Here is a 17,981-nt window from a genome sequence, read left to right as displayed (position 1 = left end):
GAAAATGATGCAAAATGTCATTGTTACATCATCTGATCTCGCGAGCTTTGGATTCTAAAAGTACCACCCTCCATGGTGATCCAGCGCAATTTCACAAAAGGACACAGAAGGGGTAGCACAGTTCTTGGCAGTCTCTAGTGCAGTTGGGCAGCATCATAGGTAGAAAAGAAAGAGGAGGGGTAGCAGTGTTCTTCAAAGTCTCCAGTGACATTCAGGAGAGCTCCATTGCTAATTGTCATTGCTGAAATAGAAATAATAGGGCTGGCAGGCTTGGTCTAATAAATCTGCAGTCACATTGTACTGTGTTATACAGGTAAAACACAAAGAGGAGAGCTCCATTGCTAATTGTCTTTGCTGAAATACAAATAATAGGTCTGGCAGGCTTGGTCTTCTAAATCTGCAGTCTTTGTTTGAAAGTGTATGAAAATAATATTGTGACCTGGGAGGTGGTTAAAATCTACTGCAATTGACTTGAAATTAGTGTTATTGAGGTTAATAATAATGTAGGGGGGGAAAAAAAGCAAAAATATGGGATATTACCCCAAAAAATAGGGACTTTAGAAACAATCGGGATCCAAAACAAAAAACCAAAACACGCAAGGGAGGTTTTGCCAAAACCAAAACACAAAGTTAATCCAGATCCAAAACCAGAACACGGGGGTCAGTGAACATCTCTACTTACAAGTGTTGTCATTTTTATCATATTTGTGGGTCAGTTCTATAATGGGGTACTTTTTGTCATAGAAAATACAATGGGATTCATTTTAAAAAAAAATCAGCTTTTTAAGCTGTTTTTGTATTGGTGAATTATTTGTTGAAAGACCTAGGATATTATAAAATATAATAAGCTATGATACACTAAAATAAATTGTTAGGTCGGTCTGTGTGTCACTTTGCATATGGTGAAGTCCACCTCCGCTTTTTATCGTTATACACTTTTGGAATATTTTTAACAGATTTAATTCTGTTTATACTGTAGTTTGCCGAATAAACTGTTGCAGTTCATTTTTTTTTCTCTCTTCGGTTTTGCTTCTGTTTATGTATATAACAAGATATGCCATGGTATGGACGTATATTTGAAGTGACATAATCCTCATTTTTATTTTACTGTTTTTCTTGTGACATCTGAATCAATTTTAGATCAGAAAAATGTAATCTTGAAACAAACGTAATCTGGCCACACCTGGTTCTTGTTGCTTGGCATGACAGGATCAGTGCCCAAATTGGCCACATGTGTTGAATCAATCCAGCATGACTGAGGCCTATTAATGTGGTTAGAATACTGTAAGCACTGGATGGTAGTGGTGATCTGCAGACATTTACCAACATGCTTAGGTTGGGTGCACACTGCAGGGTTTTCAGTCGATTATTGGGCTAATCACACAGTAATAAGAGTTTGATCCGATATCGCATTCATCTGTACACTGCAACTATGAATGATTATCATTCCAAAGCTAATGGTATCGTTTAATTTGATTTTTAAATTGAACTAAAAACATTGTTCCAATCCTGCAGTGTGTATGCACTCAGGACCGGCAGTGTCCATGGACCTCTATAGAGTGTGCAAAGTCCCGTTCTTTTCAGCTGATAGTTATGACAGATGAAGAGAGCAGATCTGAAGGTAAATCATGTAAAAGTTGTTTAGTGTGTACACATGAATGGTTGGCTGATCAGGACTTTCTCTTTGTTAATTGTTGAGGATTTCGCATTGGGAGAAATTTTGTATAGTGTGTACCCAGCCTTATTAACAGTCAGATAGATTTTGATTTTGTTATTATAAGTCATCTCGGTCATGTTGTGACCATACACACTGCAATATTGGGCAAGTTGGCAAATATTGTCTGCAATAATATAGCATGTGTGTGTGTGTGTGACCAGTATTTGTCACAATTAACAACTGAGGCAACAGACACTTGTCGTTCTGTGGTTGTTAAGTAAACCAGCAGTTACTCTCTTCTTTTTCTATTCTCTCATCTGCTTTCCTTGTGTGAAAGGAGATTTGCTTATCTCTCCTATGCTTTAGAGGAATAAGAAAATACATTCGTAAAAGTTCATTATAAATGCAAAGCTGCACACTGTCCACCTCACAAGTTCGTTATAGAAATTTTTACAGATCATTCAGTGGTCTATTGATTAAAGAATAATGATGAGATCAGGACAGCTCTGCAGAATTCAGTGGGTGTAAGTGCTTCTCGTGGTGGGTGTAAGTGCTACTCGTGCTATTCTACATTATGCTCTATAATACTATACTGCATGCTACCCTGTATTGCTATGCAACAGTCTGTTAAAACCAGGGTAAGGCTGGGCTGGGGGACATCTGCCCCCCAGGCTGGTCCCATAGTGGGCTACTTTGGGCTGGGTCAATGGGCCACCTGCATTTTTTTTTCTTTAAAATAGGCTGCTGAGTGGAGTCTTGCCCCCCGGGCTAAAATTTGCCAGCACTCCCCTGGTGATATCATTACATGAATGCAGATGAATGTACCAGTTATGTCTATGGATAAGGCCTATATACCTTGCCAACCTGCCTGATCCCATACCTTGAACTCTCGAAAAGAAAACAATGGACTTTGCCTCACCGCCTCTTTTTCAAACTTACTTTATGAAATGTAATATATGAACATTCATGTTTGTAATCTTGGCCTGCAAGGCGCATTATGAATCTATAACCCAAACACTGTGCATATTTGACTACTACAGTTACGTTTTCTAGACTGTCACCCATTTAGGCATTTAAATGATTCTTCTAAAAAGCTAAATCCACGTCTTTCAACTGGCCATAGAATTCTTTTTATATTACTGATTTATCCATTTTAGGCAGTGACCATTTCATAAGTCCCAATTTCCTATTGCAGGTTGGTTTCATCACACACTGACTCAGTAAAATTTACTTTCTTGTTCAGTTTAAATCCCTATACTACATTGCTTGTTTGGTGGGCATGCCCTGCCATGGATCTCTAGATCTCTTGGAGCACTGCGTAAAAACTGCAAAAGTACCCTAGATAAGGAAGAAAGGCCAGTCTATATACTGTTACGAGTACAGTGCCCAACCGCCGCAACTCACTCACCTGCGTCCCGGCTGTCGCTATGACGACCGGGACGTCACTTCCGGCCAGGACCCTGCCGTTGCCAAAGCAACAGTCGGACGCTTTCTATCTAGCACTGCGTCCCGGCAATGAAGCTATGTCGGGCGCGTGCGCACACCAGCGCTACCAGCCTGTGGGCTAATTAATACATTAATGTAATTATTCACGGGGCTGTGTATTGTCAGAGCCAGGCTCTGATTGGCTGCTGACAGTATTTAAGGCCTGCTGCCTCATTGCTGGTTATAGTTTCTCTGTCCAGTCTGCTTAACCTGCTCCCTGCCTTGTTCCTGCCTGTTGGACTTGCTGCTGATTACCCGTGTATGACCCTTGGCTTGGATTTGGACTTTGCTTGTGTATCTTGTGATCCTGATATCTGGCTTGAATACCGACCTCCCTGTCTACTCGTGACCCCTGACCTCTATCTTGAATACCAATCTCCCTGTCTGCTCGTGACCCCTGACCTCTGCTTGGACTCAACTCCGCTTGCCTGGGTTCTCCCCAGTCGGTACACACTTCACGACCCTTTGTCAGTCTGCGGCCCAGTCTGTCCCCACCATCAGGGGCTTCAGTGAACACCTGACTGGCGGAGTAGACTCCGGGTTGTGTTGTGCTGGCTGGAGGGGTTCCTAACATATACAATACAATCTTCTCCAACAAAACAACCCGCACTAATACACTCAATATCGCTGGCTCCCACTGAAACCACCTCAGTTGCTTACTGCCTCCTAAGTAATATCTACAGACATTTGTGGTAACAGGCGAAATAGCCTATAAGGTGGACATATATATGATGAAGGCAGAAGACAGAGCAAGAGATGTTGAGTGAAGGAAACAAATAAACAATAAGACAATGCAGTCTCTATCAGTGATTGAAATGGACATTTAGAAGTGGTGGTATGAAATGCAAATGTAAGTGAATAGATATTGATAGTTTTACAATGGAGGCAGTAGAAGTGGTGGTGTGGCATACCATCATATATACCATCATATATACTCCCACTTCCACCGCTGGTCTCTACAAAATACATTGAAGGTGCAATCAAGCGTGATATTCCCTTTATACACTTAATTTGATATCAGATTGCAATCAGAAGAATATTAGTAGGTTGTGTGGTCTACCTGAGGCCATGAACCTCGGAGACCTACTAACAGCTCTCGAACGGATACTCAACCTGCTAATATGTCTACCTGCAAATCACAAAATTGAGACTGACAGGGCACATCACATCTTGAGACATAAGTCTTTCTCTTACAGCGCCCTATGGATGTAATCTACATTTCTATCCACGTTTTAGAAGAAATAATGAAAACAAACCATGCCAGTGGAACAATTTATTTTGAAAGAGGCTCTCTATAATTATTATTAGATGTATCAAGGGCTACCCCGATGAATAGAAAATCCTTCCACCTGCTCCGAAGCTTCCTATATTATAAGGGACCTCATATAGATTGGTCTTACCCAATTAACTGCTGGTTAAGAGAGGTAGGAACATGTTTACATTAAAATCCCCAGATTAGCTCCAGGAGCTGACCCTGGTATTACTATCAGTTGAGGTGGTCTTCACTATTTATTCCCCTTCTGGCCCTTTTTAGGAAAACTGGGTGCAGTAAAAGTGGACCTCTTCAGAATCCACGTGTCCAAATTTCGGTTGCTAAAGTATTTTTTATTACACATTACATAGTACTGGCTGGTTCTTCATACATGTTTTCTGTGCCTCTTTAATTTAACTACCTGCACAAGACAATTGTCAAATACAAAATGATTGTTGCACAAGTGACACTCGCCACAATCACCTATGTAAACAAGGTGTTCCAGGAAACATTGGTGATGGCACCTCAAGAATATTTTAATGCAGCAGAGATTGATGAGAAGCAGAAACTTTTTTTTCAATCATTGCTAAGATTTATATATATATATATATATATATATGTCAAAAACTTTGAGAAAGTCTCACACCAGGGGGTATAATTCCTAGACTGCGGGTTTAAAAAAAGTGGAGATGTTGCTTATAGCAATCAATCAGATTCTAGTTATCATTCATTTAGTACAGTCTACAAAATGACAGCTAGAATCTGATTGGTTACTATTGGCAACATTTCCACTTTTTCAAATCCGCAGTTTAGTAAATATGCACCTAGGAAAGCAAAGGCTCAGAGAAAGTTTCACGCTAGGAGATGAAATGTGTCAGGGATATATTAGGAGTTTAGAGGCAGGTGCACAGCAGAGAAAAGAATTCTGTTAATTTTACCACTTTTTACATTTGGAGGAGCATGTCTAATGTGCTTAACTCTTTGGGCAAGAACTGCTGTATGGCCATCCCATGATTGCTAGCAGAGGCACAAGTGTTTGGGACCTATGGCAAAGTTGGACATTACGGGATAATTGTGTGACAGTATGTACAGTGAATGTGTATCTACTATATAAATGCCTAGTGGCGTGTGTGTAAAAAAACAAACAAGCTGCAGCGCCATCCGCTGGGCAGAGTTATACACTGACCTATATATTTCTTGAAGGAGAAGTGACAGTTGGGAGTGGTTGGTGGTTGCCGGGGGTGACAGTGGGGAGTTTTTAACACCTTAAGTAGCTTGATTTGACTAGAATGCATGAGTATCATGCACGGGTTAACTGACCTACTAAATTCTTAAAGTGTGTGTGGAAAAAAAACCTCAAAAAGGGCTGAAATTTGGTATACTGATATTATTGACGAGTTGAGGGGTCAAACTCATTTTCGTGAGGTAATTTTACCTCATGAACACACATGTGTACAGTGGCGGATCCAGGGGGGTGCGATCGGGGCAATCGGGTTTGCTGCCGACGGCTGCACAGTATGTGCAGGTCCGTTTGGCAGTGACAGTGTGCTGCCCGGCTGCTCTGATTGTGTTTAAAACACAATCAGAGAGGCCGGGCAGCACACTGTCCCTGCCTGTCACTGCCGAGCGGACCTGCACATACTGTGCAGCCCCCGGCAGCCTCAGAAGTCGGAAAAGGGGCGGGGCGATTTAACATCACCCCGGGGAACAAACATTTTCTAGATCCGCCCCTGCATGTGTAGCGGCGTGTGTTAGTGTCTGTGGAAAAAACTATTTTCTCAGAAAGGGCTCATCCGAATGACCTGGAATTTGGTATACTGACATTATTTGACAAAAAAATTAGAATAGTGAAGTCAGTTAACTTCCATAATACCCCCTTACCCCCGTGGGAGGGGTAGTAAAGGCTAAATTTACGAGTTGAGGGCTCAAAATCATTTTCGTGAGGTAATTTTACCTCATGAACACACATGTGTAGTATATTACTGTGCTACCCGCCTTCCTAACAACTTGGCAAACACCTACTATTACTACTCATGCCTTCCTAACAAGTCGCCAAAAATTACTACTCACGCTCTACTGACAAGTCAGCAAAAAACTAATACTGACGCTTTCCTTCCGGGATGCCAAGGCACAGATTAAGATTGAAAGTTGGAAGCATTATTATGCTATTGAGAAATCTGAATGTTAAGAGAGGACTGTGCAATGGAACTCGATTAGTAGTGACAGCACTGAAAACGAATGTGATACAAGCAGAAGTTTTGACTGGCTCTGCTAAAGGAGAAAAGGTGATGATACCTCGGATTGACTTATGTCCATCCGAAACAGGACTGCCGTTTAAGCTAAGACGGCGGCAGTTCCCTTTGAAGGCTGCATTTGCTATGACCATTAACAAGTCACAGGGTCAAACACTTGACCGTGTGGGTATTTATTTACTGCAGCCTTTTTTTTTCATGGACAATTGTATGTCGCATTTTCACAAGTACGGAGAAGCAGTGATGTGAAGGTGCAGGTTATGAATACTGCCCTTCAAGGAAGACTGATTGAGCACAGCGATAAGGTGTTTAGCAGAAACGTTGTGTATCGAGAGGTTTTAGAACAGTAAGATGATGGAGATGAAGGATGAGGTGATGGAGAAAAATGATAAGGTGGTGACATGTGGACAAAACCACGTTAAAAAAGGGCGCTTGCGTCGGGAAGTAACGCTCTTCCCCTGAGGAGGCCTGGGCTAGGCCCAAATGCATGACAACACCTTTTTAACACCTTAAGTAGCTTGATTTGACTAGAATGCATGAGTATCATGCACGGGTTAACTTGTGTGTATATATATAATATATATATATATATATATATATATATATATATATATATATATATATATATATATATATATATATATATATATATATATATATATACACACACACATATTATACACACAATACATACACTGATGCTCTGTGAGCTGATCCCTCCTGAAAGAGTTGCCATAATTTACTCTGCTTCATTTTATTTTTTTATTTACTATGTTTTGTTTAATTTACGCTTGTTTTAAATGTATCTAAGAATTATTAAAGTGTTATGTATATTTAAGCCAATTCTTTGTTATAATACATCTCGCCATGTTTTTTTCACTTTAATCTATTATAGTTAAGATATTTGAACAGTTTTTAACACTGTTCTTGTTGTTTTGTACCACATTGTTAAGGGGTTTAGCAGTCATTGTCTCCTTGACCATCTTCTATGGATTTTTCTTTATTAATTTCGAGCCTTGTTTAGCGCCTGATGTTTTTTTTTTTTTTTTTTTCTTATTACTCAATACTGGGGGCTTCCTAGTTTGAAATTCTCATGAGTGATCATTAAGTGGGAAAGCCTCCTATAACTGGTAAACATGTTCATGCAAAGAGTGGAAAAGGTCCAAGCAGCCCTGAGCCCACATAGAGAATTATAGTTGCAGCACGCCCCCAGAGGACCTGGGCCCCCTCTGGTTACTCCAGCTTCTATCTCTATTGTTAGCTAGTGTTTGTTATGTGTTATAGACTGAGCAATGAGCGTGTTTCCAGCCATATGTAGAGCTGCACACATATCTGGAAGCGTCTGCCTCTGGATCAATGGCATATGTGCCTGGTTTGTGTTAGGTTATCATCATTAGCACGTACTTACCTGCCCTATGGCAGGTACAAAACATACGCCTCCTAACAGTCATATTTGTGCTCGTCTGTATGGGCTGCATTTGCGTGAACTTACCTTATGTGTACTCGGCCTGCGTTTGGCTGCCCCTTCACTTACCCTTCCTACCTCTCCGGGTGCAGATGGGTGTAAGTGCCAGAATTCCGCAAGTCTGCATAAGAGCATGGAATTTATGTAGGTTTATGTTATGTGCTAGTTTACCCAGCGCAGTCTCAATTATTGGCAACTTAATTTGCTTCTTTCCTTAAATTGAGACGTCTAATGCACATGTATTAACAAGTGGGATTTATTACCTTGCATTATTCTGTGTTTGACACCTAAAAGGCACCATTGGGAGTTCTAGAATGGGCCCATTCATCAATACAAGATAAGACCAGCATATAGCTGAGAGAGACCTCAGAGGTCCATGTTATATCAGCTCTAATACTAATATCTTTTCTCTACCACAGGCTCATGCGAATTCCGCCAAGTGGCAGGCACATCCAGGTGAGCATTTTGCTTAATATTTATAGGTTACCACTGATTGTCAGATATAATGTGCATGAAAACCTTTTATTCCTATAGGAAAAACACTTTGCAGGTGATTGAGCATCAGATTAGTATCTCATAAAAAAAATTGCATATTCTTGTTTATATAATCAGTGTATTCCACAAAATCATGGATAGTATATTATGATATACTTTGCAAAGTAATGTAATGGTTTCAAGGTCAACACAAATATTTTAGGTGTTATTTGTATTAGTTATTCATATGCTGCTTAATTTGTAGATGATTGTATGGGTTAATATATATGGTATATTGTAATACCAGTGTAAAATAAAGTTATATTAGAGTGCAAACCTTAGTTTGGGGTATGTACTATATAATATGTATGTAATGGTGCCTGTCTCACACATGTGTCTCTAAGGCAATGACTGCTGTCAGTCTTAGATAACGGTCTACCACTGAGTTAGTTTTACATTAAGCCTCTGTGGCAAAAGCCCTATATAGTTACTTCCAAGTTGTAATCATAGCAAATACAAGGATCCTGTTATCTGATCGGCACCCACCAATGTATTAGTGTGGAGTTGTGTAGTTCACTTGGAACATAGGCTAAATGAAGCCCTCTTCAAAATTGTATAATTTGCACCACTTTAACTCTCTGCTATTTCTTCAATGAGAAGTTGAACTAAGCAGTCAGGGGCCTATTTATTATTCCTTTATTTCAAGGATATCCCCCCAAAACGGCCGTTTATAAATATTTTTTTCCAGTCCAAGTCAGGGCTTCCAGACCCACTGTGCATGTCAGCCAGTATCACCAGGCAGCTGATAATTACTAATCTGCTCCGGCAATATTTCCTTATTAAATCATGGTGATAGGAGGTTTTCTATCGCTGCAATAAGTGTTGATAGTAAACCTGCCCTATTGTCACTTATTAGCAAATAGACCCGATAGACAAAGAAATCTCAAGAGGACAGAATGAAAAACAATAAGAAAGAATGGGTAAATAGAGAGAGGGGACGGGTCAGTTAAGATGAATGAGAAGAGAGGAGAAATGGAGAGTAGACAATAAGGCAGCTAGAGACATAAAAGGGAAAACTAATTATTCCTTTTTTTTCCCACGAAAATCCCCCGAAAACGGCCGACGCACTTTTAAATATCATTCACATTTATTAACAGTACAGACTGTGGTTAGTTTGATGTTTGGAACAACCTCCCTGCCGAGTTCCTTCAAAAATTGTGTGCAAGTGTACCTAGAAGAATTGATGCTGTTTTGAAGGCAAAGGGTGGTTAACCAAATATTCATTTGATTTATATTTCTCTTCTGTTCATTCACTTTACATTTTGTTAATTGATAAAAACAAACTATTAACACTTCTCTTTTTGAAAACATTCTTACTTTGCAGCATTTTTTCCACACCTGCCTAAAACTTTTGCACAATACTGCATATAATATAAATATATATATATATATATATATATATATATATATATATATATATATATATATATATATATGTATATATATATACATTACGCAAAAAAATTACAATATTTTAGTTCACTATTACAATCAACTCTGTTCACTTCTTGCAAAAGAAAGATAGCCTGGAATTTGGAAAGAGATAATGCTCTGCTAACAAAAGTTTTCTCTAGCACTAGTTGGTTGTTATTATGGTTGACTTGTATGCATGCTAAGGGGTATATTTATTAAACTGTGGGTTTGAAAAAGTGGAGATGTTGCCTATAGCAACCAATCAAATTCTAGGTATCCTTTATTTAGTACATTCTACAAAATGACAGCTAGAATCCGATTGGTTGCCGTAAACTCTCTCCCCCCCCCCCGTTACTTTTAGCTGAGCAATCTATCTTGTTTTGTGTGTATTTTACATTTAATTAATATTGTGCACATATGTACATCTATTCATTGTAGCTGGAAATGTATTTTTTTGTTATATTTTGTTTTAAAGAAATATATTAATGCATGTGATACACCTTATAATTCAAAATAATGTTATTCTTTGCAGTCTCTATTATTGTCCTTGAAAAAGAAATACATTTGACCTAAATCATTGTTATGAAGCAAAACAGACCGATATCTAAATGTTTTTATCAGTACAAGCATTTATTTTTATTGTGAATGATTTGGTCTGCTGCATGAAAGAGACCATACTTAGAGAAAAGCTGCACATTTAATTACAGTACAGCTATTCAGAGCTAGCTGTGTTTTATTCATGGCTACAGTAACATGAAACCTTATCATTAAATGAAATATGATTTCCAAAGAGAAGTGTATCAGCACATTTAAGAGCATCTGGTTCTAATGTTAGGAACAAAAATATACTTTTCTCAGGGTGTTCCAGGTCAACGTTACAATGAACTTGTAACAAACAATCATTTGAATGAACTGTTACATTTACAGCAATGTAACTAAAATCTTGATGTTCAAATTAGTATTTGTAAAACATTTGGCTTTGAAATAAATCCACAAATGTCTTCTTTCCATCAGTATGAATTGCATGATTTTTGGCAGCTGTCTGTTAAATTTTTCAACTGACAATTTTAATGTAAATGGTAATCAAAGCAGAACATAACACTCTCCTAATTAGTCCTTACCTTCCTAACCAGATCTCCTTTATTCGCATTGTTTCACACATTCATTGAAGCTGCTTAACATTTCTCATTTATTCCTACATTATCAAAAAGTATTCAACACTAAAGAACATTGAACATGTTATTAAATAGTGTCTTTTGTCCCCACAAGTCACCTGACCTCTCCCTAAAGACAATCTTCTATTGCACAGCACCTATCTCCAGTATATGGGGGTTGCTTAGTAACATCCTACACACACTTTGTTTGTCCTGCATGGAAAGAGGAATCACCACAGTTTGCAAGAGCAGAATGGAAGACGGAGATGGGCTTATCAAACTTTTACATATTGTTTTAGTGCTAATCAAATTAATGTTATAGGACTAACAGGGAGTGTTTGGCTACCTGGCAACTCAGTAGCAGGAATGTGGTTGTTTATAAATAAAGGGTTACGTTTAATGACAATGGATATAATAGAACCTTTTTATGTATAATTAATTACTACTATGAGAATTTTTTTAATAACATACACCAATTAAAGTTGTAAAAGGTTGTAGTACACGATTTCCCCTCCCCCAGCCGGGGCTCAATGGCTGCAGAATCTTAAGTACCTTTAAATGGTGGCTGAGTTCTTCCGCTACAATCCCTGTCTTTCGACTTGTGCATTTAAGGCATCTTCCCTCTTCTTCCTCTACAAAGTGTCTTTTTAGTAGAGGTGGAAGTGTGCTATAGATAGAATTTAACATAAAGTTCCTGAAGGCTGGCTGCAAATAGATGTTTTATATTATGCACATTATTTTAAGAGTATAATTCAAAGTGTCAAATTTTGAAAAAATCTCTTTTCCACTTTTCAAAAGTTACAGTATGTCGACATAGTTAAATCCCTTTGTTGCATAGCAACTCCGTATAGAGCATTTTCACTGTAAACCTGACAGAGCTCTTGCTTAAATCCACAAGATTCTTTGAATAACATACATTTTGTATAGCATTCAGTTTGCATGAAAATACCTGATGGGAGTTCAAACTTCTGCAAAAAAGTCCATAAACTGCTATCAGTCTTGGATACTCATGTAGAGTTGTATGAATGTGTTTCAATTTTTTGGTGTGTAAAATATGCATTTCTGTAATGTGCACGTGCACAATAAATGTGTACACTTGTGTCCATATGCTGAGTCAGCTGCATTTTAGACTTAGTACTCTTTATACTTAGAGAGGAGTAATGAGGGAGGGAATGGGCAGGCCAGCCTACGGCAAGTCCAGTAACGTTGTTTTAACATGATTATGGCGCAGTCAGAGGGAGAACCACCCACAGATATGCTAGATCTGGAGATCTGGAGGCGCATCTGTTCCGGGTGGTTGATTCCTGGTGCAAAGTCCGTGAAGATGATGATTGTAGATGTATGCTATGGGTGATTGGTAGAAGTGACATCACTGCCATCCACTTGCTATTCAGGAATTGCTGGCTGACAGGAAATACCTGGCAGCCATCTTCAGTTCTCAGTATATACCACACAGTAAAGACATGTTCTCACAGTTCTCCAGCCTCTTCTCCTTCATTTGAACTCAGTTCTACAATGATGATCACCAGTGTCACGATTCAGCAGTCAACTGAGCCTGTGTGACAAAGAGTTATAAAAAAATAGCCAGCTGGTCTGTATAAAAATAATTACACCTCAGTCTATCCCGCACACTGACTCTTGCCTGACACTCTTAATCAGTAACCCTTCAGTTCTCTCTTCATCTAAACTTATCTCTTGCAACTTACCTTTATCAATGATCATAAACCAAATGATCTCCCCTGACCCAGAGTTAAAATAAAACAAATGATCTCCTGTTTCAGCTGTGTGGCTAAAACTGAATTCATAAGAACACAGAGACCTGAACTTATTACATTTAATTTAATATTCAATATAAATCCACATTGCTTAAGAGGAAATGGTTAACAAACACTGCATACAAATATATAATACAAACGTTTCTTACAAAATAAAAATTAATAAAAAACCGAAAATATGGTACACTCATGGGTGACCAGTTTTCTCTCTGCTGGGAAAGCGTGAATCAATGGAACACTCAATATGAAATGAAATTGACTCCCGAAAGTGAACAAAATCTGCTAGATTTACAGGATGTTTTAAATGTGCTTCAGGTGCCCACAGTCCCCTTTTACTGTGATGTCAGAACTAGAAAGTCTGTATAAATGCAAATTAGTTTTCTATGTCTTGCTAAAATACCTTTCAAGCCAGGGTTTCTTTACCCTGGCCTAACTTCTTTCTAGAATGTCCTTCAAAGATAGTATTCCCTCCACACAACAGGCCATAAGTCTCCCACCATTACATACGAGACAATTCTCACTCAGCTGAAACGTCCTGAGATATTACAGAGCCACAATGAATGTGAGTGGTCTGATTTTGTATCTTATTAAGGGTATTGATGTAACCTTAAAGAGAGGTTCCAAAAGGTTTTAGCTTTTACAACCTTTGCCATAAATTGGTATTGGGCATTCATCTGTAGTTTTACTTCTGGATATCTCGATCCATGAATAGGGCTTAAGAATTTGGAGACCATCAAAGAGATAACAAAGAAATTTGGTCTCTCCCTCTCCGATTTTAACCTAAGATTAGAAACAGAGTTCCTGTAAGCCACATCAATCTAATAAAATGAATTAAATCACAAATACTTATTTGCTATTTTATGACTTGTAAGTAGCTTGCATATGACAACCAGCACAGACCTTCACAGTGTTAAAAACATAATTTAAAAATAAAATACTCTGGCAGTGCATATAACTGAGAGAGAGTAGATTGCACTCTACACCCACCTGTGTAAAGTTTCTATTTTAAATCCTGATAAGATGTAACACAATTTGAGACAATGAAATAAATAATTATCTGCATTAAATTTATAATGTGAAAATTAACCATATGTTTCAATAGTAATTTTTATTAATCTGAATAGATTCCTATGGTTGTAAGACAAAAAGCAACATATCATCTGCATATAGTGCTAATTTTACTGTCTGAGATCCCACCTTAAATTCTCAGACAGGTCAATTTTGGCGCAATGCGACTGATGATGCCTTCAGTGTAAAGGCAAAATAGGTCGAAGTCATTTGTCACTATTCTAGTTTTATATGTCCAATATATTTATTGATCAGCTATTAAATAATCTTTTAATTCAAAATAGGTTTTCAAACTGCATTCAAATGATCCCAGTTGATCAGTTGAATTTCTGTATACTAAGTAACAATATAGGTCCATATCACGCAGGATCTGTTGGGTCTCTTTCATGTTTTGGCAATATTTTAATAAGAGAAGCATTGATATTTGCTGTCGACGCCCCTGCTTAAATAAGGTATTATAGAAATCCATACGATAACAAGTGCTTTTGTTCTTCTAAACACTCGCATGAACCCAACTGGACCTGAGAATTTTAGGTGATCCAATCAGATTATTGCCATCTCTACCTTTGTTTATTATTTTGTTTAAAATTTACAATTGCTTGTCTGTTATTTATGGAAATATAATATTATTCCAGCAAACTGTTTTAAGAAAAGCTATCTATTTCGGAATATCACTCAATATCTCAGAAAATGCTCAGAATATCTTCACCTCTGTGATGAATATTTCTCTTTTCATTGATCTGTTTCTTCTTTAACTAAATTTTGTTAATAAATGAACAGTTGGATTCAGGGCCGGATTTACCACTAGGCAACCTAGGCAATTGCCTAGGGCCCTCCCAGTGCTGGCGGTGAGAAAAATGGGCCGCTACTTATGGGCCAGTGCTATGTGCTTGCCCCATGGGCTAAAGTCTGCCAGCCAGCCCCTGAATAGGGGTATATGTTATGCTAAAAACTATAGTGCTATGGATTTTTTCAAGGAGGGGGCCCCAAACCAGTATCTTGCCTAGGGCCCCATGAGGTCTAAATCTGGCTCTGGTTGGATTACCATAATTCTGGAATTTGAATTTCTGGAATTTTAATTCTTTCGTCTACTTGGTGCATTATAAAACTGAACTCAAACTTCTTCATAATATTCTATGTATATATGTGTGTATATAGTATATAATATATATATATATATATATATATATATATATATATATATATAAATGTTGTGTAACTACAAATCACACTATATCTGATCAGTTATGAACAATGGATGCAGATGTGTTCCTCGGCATGGCTCCTCTTACTACTGTTTGGTTACCATGGACATCTCTGAGCAGCCAGGTGGATAGTGCAGTGAGATTATATGATTTCAGTGTGAGTATCAAGGTAGAATGCCTTGGCTCTCCTAGTAGCATTTTGGCTGGCTGCCTGCACTTTATTGCGAAAGTCTTCCCATTACGTACTGCAAGTTATAGATGCAGCTACCTTTCAATCTGTGGGTCTGTTTGCTACTTGTACTTCCCTAGTTCTGATTCTGACCTTATCTAGATACTAACTATTCTCTGAACTGCTGCCTACCCTGATCTTTGCTTGGACATTGATCATTCCTGGATTGCCGTCTGCCCTGACATGGGACCTTAGTTTGTTTTTCTGGACAAAGTAAGTACCTGCATTCCCTTGTTGTTCAGTTCCTGGAATTGTTGATTAGTTTATTAAATATTTTTAGTTCTGCAATAAGCCTATACAACTGCGTATGCAAGACCTGGGGGCAACGGAGTATGGTGAGCATGTTCAGCTCTAAGGGAAATCAGATTGCAATAGGCAAAGACTGTGACTAGCTTGGTTAAAGAGGTTCACTTCAGGAATTCAGCATCTGGCATCACATGATCTTGGCTGGTTGACCATGGAGTCTAGAGTAGTGTTCACTTTACCTGTTTGTCTTTCAAATACTTTCTGGGCAAGTTAGCGAATTATCTGAACAGACTTCTTACCCCGGCAACTATCAGCACTTATTACCTAAGATCTACCTTCTGCTTATGGTTTATAAACTCAACACTTTTTAACTTCTTCTACCATTTCTAGAATAAACTAACACTCAAGTCCCTTAAATATGCCACATCCATGATCTATCAAAACTTTTGTCTTTCAGCACTACTTACCATATATAAGTTGTAGTTGTAATGATTAATGCATTTTGTCTATGCTCGGTCACAACTGTATATGATATATCCAGGACATACTTGAAAATGAGAGGTTGGCTCTCAATATATTTTTTACTGGTAAAATGCAATTAAAATATATTTTGCCACAAAATTCATGTAGAGGATAATATTAGTATAATATAAACTAAAGCTTAGTCCATTTTGACCTAAACATCCTCTTTTCTTATCTGTTTCTAGGCTTCCAGGTCGTAAAATCGGCATCACATTACTGGCCATTGGAAACAGTGGATGGGATTCGGGAGCTACCTAGGGGCAATGATAGCAGAACAGGTTCTGGTAATGAAAGTGATGGAAGTATGTGTAGTCTTATTGTAGTTTTTGTTTTTGGTTTTTTTTTTGCACTCTCTCAGCATAATAAAGATGTAATGTTCTGTTTTTATTTCTTAAAATCCTGGGTTAATGCACAGCTATATTTATATGTTAACTGCAATGGTAATGCTTTCAAATTTACTTTACAGTCATGGCCAGAAGTTTTGAGAATGACACAAGTATTGGTTTTCACAAAGTTTGCTGCTTCAGTGTTTTTAGACCTTTTGTCAGATGTTGCTATGGTATACTGAAGTAAAATTTCAAGCATTTCATAAGTGTCAAATACTTTTATTGACAATTACATTAAGTTTATGCAAAGAGTCCATATTTGCAGTTTTGAGCCTTCTTTTTGAAGACCTCTGCAATTCGCCCTGGCATGCTGTCAATCAACTTCAGGGACACATACTGACTGATGGCTGCCCATTCTTGCTGTGTTCTTAGGCAAATTTGTGAGTGAGCCCACTCCCTTGGCTGAGAAGCAACCCCACAGATGAATAGTCTCATGATGCTTTACTGTAGGCATGACACAGGACTGATGGTAGCGCTCAACTTTCCTTCTCTGGACAAGCATTTTTCCAGATGCCCAAAACAATCTGAAAGGGGATTTATTAGAGAAAATGACTTTACCCCAGTCCTCAGCAGTCCAATCCCTGTACCTTTTGCAGAATATCAGTCTGTCCCTTATGTTTTTCCTGGAGAGAAATGGCTTCTTTGCTGGCCTTCTTGACACCAGGCCATCTTCCAAAAATATTCTCCTCTGCGTGCAGATGCACTCACACCTGCCTGCTGCCATTCCTGAGCAAGTTTTGCACTGGTATTGCCCCCATCCCGCAGCTGAATCAACTTTAGGAGACAGTCCTGGTGCTTGCTGGACGTTCTTTGGTGCCCTGAAGCCTTCTTTGCAACTATTGAACCTCTCTCCTTGAAGTTCTTGATGATCCGATAAATAATTGATTTAGGTGCAATCTTACTAGCAGCAATATCCTTGCCTGTGAAGCCCTTTATTTGCAAACCAATGATGACTGCACGTGTTTCCTTGCAGATAACCATGGCTAACAGAGGAAGAACAATGATTTCAAGCACCAACCTCCTTTTAAAGCTTCCAGTCTGTTATTCTAACTCAATCAGAATGACGGAGTGATCTCCAGCTTTGTCCTCGTCAACACTCTCATCTGTATTAACAAGAGAATCACTGACCTGATGTCAGCTAGTCCTTTTGTGGCAGGGCTGAAATGCAGTGGAAATGTTGTTTTCGGGATCAAGTTCATTGTCATGGCAAAGAGGCACTTTAAAATAAATTGCAATTCATCTGATCACTCTTCATGACATTGTGGAGTATATACAAATTGCCATCAAAAAAACTGAGGCAGCAGACTTTGTGAAAAATAATATTTGTGTCATTCTGAA

General features: G+C 38.4%; 1 protein-coding gene across 2 annotated transcripts in view; it reads left to right on the top strand.

The window, feature by feature from the left end:
* Positions 1-17,981, top strand: part of ADGRD1 (adhesion G protein-coupled receptor D1) — a 434,837-nt gene that overhangs the window by 2,535 nt on the left and 414,321 nt on the right. For both annotated transcript variants that reach the window (XM_075176425.1, XM_075176435.1), the window contains exons 2-3: positions 8,531-8,567; positions 16,443-16,559. In XM_075176425.1, coding sequence (XP_075032526.1) covers positions 8,531-8,567; positions 16,443-16,559 — 154 coding nt within the window. The remainder of the gene's footprint in view (positions 1-8,530; positions 8,568-16,442; positions 16,560-17,981) is intronic.

Source organism: Mixophyes fleayi, chromosome 1 (assembly GCF_038048845.1).
Source record: "Mixophyes fleayi isolate aMixFle1 chromosome 1, aMixFle1.hap1, whole genome shotgun sequence".
In the NCBI taxonomy this organism is placed as follows: domain Eukaryota; kingdom Metazoa; phylum Chordata; class Amphibia; order Anura; family Limnodynastidae; genus Mixophyes; species Mixophyes fleayi.
The sequence above is the reverse complement of the archived record's forward strand: the minus strand, read 5'-3'. Positions and strand labels throughout refer to the sequence as shown.